Source organism: Lotus japonicus, chromosome 6 (genome assembly GCF_012489685.1).
Source record: "Lotus japonicus ecotype B-129 chromosome 6, LjGifu_v1.2".
Taxonomy (NCBI): Eukaryota; Viridiplantae; Streptophyta; class Magnoliopsida; order Fabales; family Fabaceae; genus Lotus; species Lotus japonicus.
The window spans coordinates 4,780,225-4,784,081 of NC_080046.1; the positions used below are offsets into that span (position 1 = coordinate 4,780,225).

The 3,857-nt window shown below is 39.5% G+C and overlaps 1 protein-coding gene across 1 annotated transcript; it reads left to right on the top strand.

The window, feature by feature from the left end:
• The first annotated feature begins 2,807 nt into the window (after positions 1-2,807).
• LOC130724756 (uncharacterized mitochondrial protein AtMg00860-like) lies at positions 2,808-3,509 on the top strand. The gene has a single exon (XM_057576041.1). The coding sequence runs from the start codon at positions 2,808-2,810 to the stop codon at positions 3,507-3,509; it is 702 nt and encodes a 233-aa protein (XP_057432024.1).
• Positions 3,510-3,857: the final 348 nt, after the last annotated feature.

Genomic DNA, 3,857 nt, shown 5'->3' on the forward strand with positions numbered 1-3,857 from the left:
GATTAATTTAACCCTTGGAACACTATAGGAATAAATTCCAAAAATCTTCAAGAGGAATATAAGAATTTCTCTTATTCCTTTCCATAACAAGCGTTTCGATACGAAACCCTGGAATGTACGAACGTCCGATTCTAATTCTCGGAAGTTTGCCGAAACTAAATCACTGATAGTTCAAGAAACCTAAAATCAACGGACGATGAAGACTTTTTCTATTCGGAACTTCAAACGAAGATTCCACTCGCGTACGCCTATTTCTCTTGATATTTCCAATCTTTCTTCAAAACGAAGTTTTCTCATCCGACATCAACTGCAAAAAGTAACTTTTCGGGTAAAATCGATTTACACCGACTTTGGATCGTTTGCTTTAATTCCAAGAAACCTGTTTTGAGTTCTGGAATTCTGTCGCCAGAACCTATCTTAGAATTCACAGAGGAATACGTAGGAAAAATCGGAATTGCGAAATTTTCATTTTTCCGCATTTTCCAAAACCTATAAATAGCAAGAAAATGAAAAAAAAAAAAACAAAAAAAACCTCACCAACACACACACACACAACCCGCGGCTTGGAAAGGAGAAGGAGGAGGAGAGCTTTTCGCCGATTCTTGTCTGATCATCGCACAGTTCGTTGCTACGCGTAGGCCTGGAGGTACGGATGTTTTTCCTTACCTCTGATCGTAAATTCTGTCGCTTTTCTCTATGTTTTTCTGTGCTCAAAGTTTTGAGCTTTTTGTAAAACTGTCCAAATAACTTGATTTCTCTGTCTAAACTCATTCCCTGGGTGCCCCTGAGCATGTTTAGCGGATTACATTTCGCCGAATCTCGCCGAAATGCCGCCGAACTTCAATTCTGCTCATAATACCCATTTTTGGCTAAAGTTCCGTCCTTTGGGCTTAAAACTCTCGACTGAGCTTAGCATTAGTAGGATTAGTCGTCATAGTCGTCGTTGGTGTCGACCCCATCTAATTTGTTTTTCGAAATTCTGATTTTGAGTTTCCGAGCTAAAAATATTGACCAAAATACCCCTGCGACTGTTTTCGACCCAATAATTTTTCTAAGAGTTTCCCTGGCCTAGATATCGCCTAAGAATACCTAGGAATTGATTTAGATCGAAGAAAAAGTTCGGAAACCCTTTTTTTGAGAGTAGCCGAAACCTATTTGTTAGGGTACCGTGTCCAAAAATAATTTTTGGGTATCTATGACCTGAGCCATTACGTAGCTCTTTCGATTGTCGAAATTTTGGCTCCGGTTTCGTGTCATTCCGAGTTCTGTAGCTCGAGTTATGCTCGTTTTAGCGAACGAAGTCTCTGTTGTCAATTTGTGCTTAAATAAGAACTCTAAAGCTTTAAAAGCTTTCTTTACGATTTCGATTAGTGTTATTAGATAGTGTTGTTTCTAGTGAGGCTGTGTTGATGATTGTGTTTCCTTGTTCTAGGTTCACAACTTCCATGCACAACTTCTACTCACGAAGGTAAGGGTAACTCAGTTTTAGCGCGTCTTTGAGTCCTGCCTGCTTTTATCGCACTGTCTGCGTTTGAGATGAAGATGTTTATATTGATTGGCAGATGATTATGATTATTATGCTTGCAATGTTGTATGCTTGCTTATATTGACTGTTTTTTAGGCTTGTGCCAAAGGTTTTCCGAAGGCTTCGGCCGAGTAAACTTATTGAGACGTGTGTCTCCGTTTTCTGAGAGGCTTCGGCCGTTTACTGGTTTCTGTCATTGAATTGAGTTGGTATGCAATTGAATTGAGTTATGTTCGTTGATAATATGAATAACATGTGGTTACCTTGATTGATTGTTGGATTTGAGACTGTTGTTCGAGTGATTACTGAGGTTGAGGATTGTTGTTGACTAACTCGACATTTAGGGCTTGAATCTTGAAGTGGCAACGTGGTGGTGATTGTCCCGTCTTTTAAGGCGTTATAAAGTGACGGTGTGGTGGTGATTGTCCCACGTGATCGTCCCATCTTTCGAGATGTCCTAAAGTGGCAGTGTGGTGGTGATTGTCCCACATGATTGTCTCGTCCATAGTGGTGTTAAGTGGCGGTGTGGTGGTGATTGTCCCACGTGATCGTCCCGTCTTGAGAGACGTTGCTGATCGATCCATTTTGGTAGCAGCATATAGTTGCATTATAGGGAACTAACACCTGACCCTATGTTGTTGGATTTTAGTTATTGGTTTATTGATATCTGATTTGATGTTACATTGTTGAGGTTATTATTATCTGAGTTAATCTATGTTTAAGTTGTTGATATATGAGTTGAGTTATGTTGCTAGTTATTTACCATGCCAGGTAATTAAATTTGAACAACATGATTTTCCCTTTTATACATGGTAATTGCATGGAGTTAACCCTTTCTGTTTGCTACTTGTTGTTTGGGCGCTTAACGCTATTAGGCGATGGAGAGCCTTCCGCTGAAGCTTAGTTGTTCGAGTTGGAGATCGTGACCGTGGGCGGTCGAGTAAAGGTGGATGAAGCAGTTGCTTTTCCCTTTTTGGAGGACTATGTCTGAGTTTCTTTCTCCATCTGAAAACTATGTTGTTTAAACCTTATCTTCGCCACTTGTCTAAGTGAGCGTACTTATTTTGGAAACTTGCTTATGATATTGTAAGACATTATTATTATATGTCGAGAACAGGTTGTTTAATTAAGACTATGTTATATGTTCAACTATGTTTAGGGGTTTGAAAAGAAAAAAATATATATCGTGTTTTCTTAGGATTACGAAATAGTCCTTAGATTTTGTTAGGTAACTAATGTGACTCCTCAGTTGAGAAATTGGGGCGTTACACCGGGAGTATTCATGGAGTACATGAACCGTATTTTTCATACTTATTTGGATCGGTTTGTGGTAGTATTCATTGATGACATTCTGATTTACTCTAAATCGGAAAAAGAACATGAAGACCACCTAAGGGTTGTGTTGCAAGTTTTGAAAGATAGGAAGTTGTATGCGAAGTTGTCCAAGTGTGAATTCTGGTTGCAAGAGGTTAGTTTTCTTGGTCATGTCATTTCTGGTAGTGGCATTGCCGTAGATCCTTCTAAGGTAGATGCTGTGTTGCAATGGGAGGCTCCAAAGTCAGGTACTGAGATTAGAAGCTTCTTGGGATTAGCCGGTTATTATAGGCGGTTTATCGAAGGTTTTTCTAATTTGGTACTTCCGTTGACTAGGCTTACTTGTAAGGGTAAGGCTTTTGTGTGGGATGTTCGATGTGAGGAAAGTTTCACTGAATTGAAGAAGAGGTTGACGTCGGCTCCGGTGTTGACTTTGCCTAATCCAGGGGAGCCTTTTGTGGTATATTGTGATGCTTGTTTAATGGGTTTAGGTGGTGTACTCATGCAAAATGGTAAAGTGGTTGCTTATGCGTCGAGGCAGTTGAGGACTCATGAGAAGAATTATCCCATACATGATTTAGAATTGGTTGCAGTTGTTTTTGTGCTGAAAATTTGGAGACACTACCTTTATGGTTCCAGATTGAAGTGTTTAGTGACCATAAGAGTTTGAAGTATCTTTTTTATCAGAAGGAGTTGAACATGAGACAGCGAAGGTGGTTGGAATTACTGAAAGATTTTGATTTCGGTTTGAATTATCATCCAGGCAAAGCTAATGTTGTGGCCGATGCTTTAAGCCGAAAGACCTTGCATATGTCGGCAATGATGGTTAAAGAGTTGGAATTGATTGAGAAGTTCCGAGACTTGAGTTTGGTTTGCGAAGTGACATCGCAAAGTGTTATGTTGGGAATGTTAAAAGTTAATAATGAATTTCTCGACAATATCAGAGAGGCTCAGAAACTGGATGTGAAGTTGGTAGATAAGATGATGGGAGTTAATCAGTCGGAGAATGATGAATTCA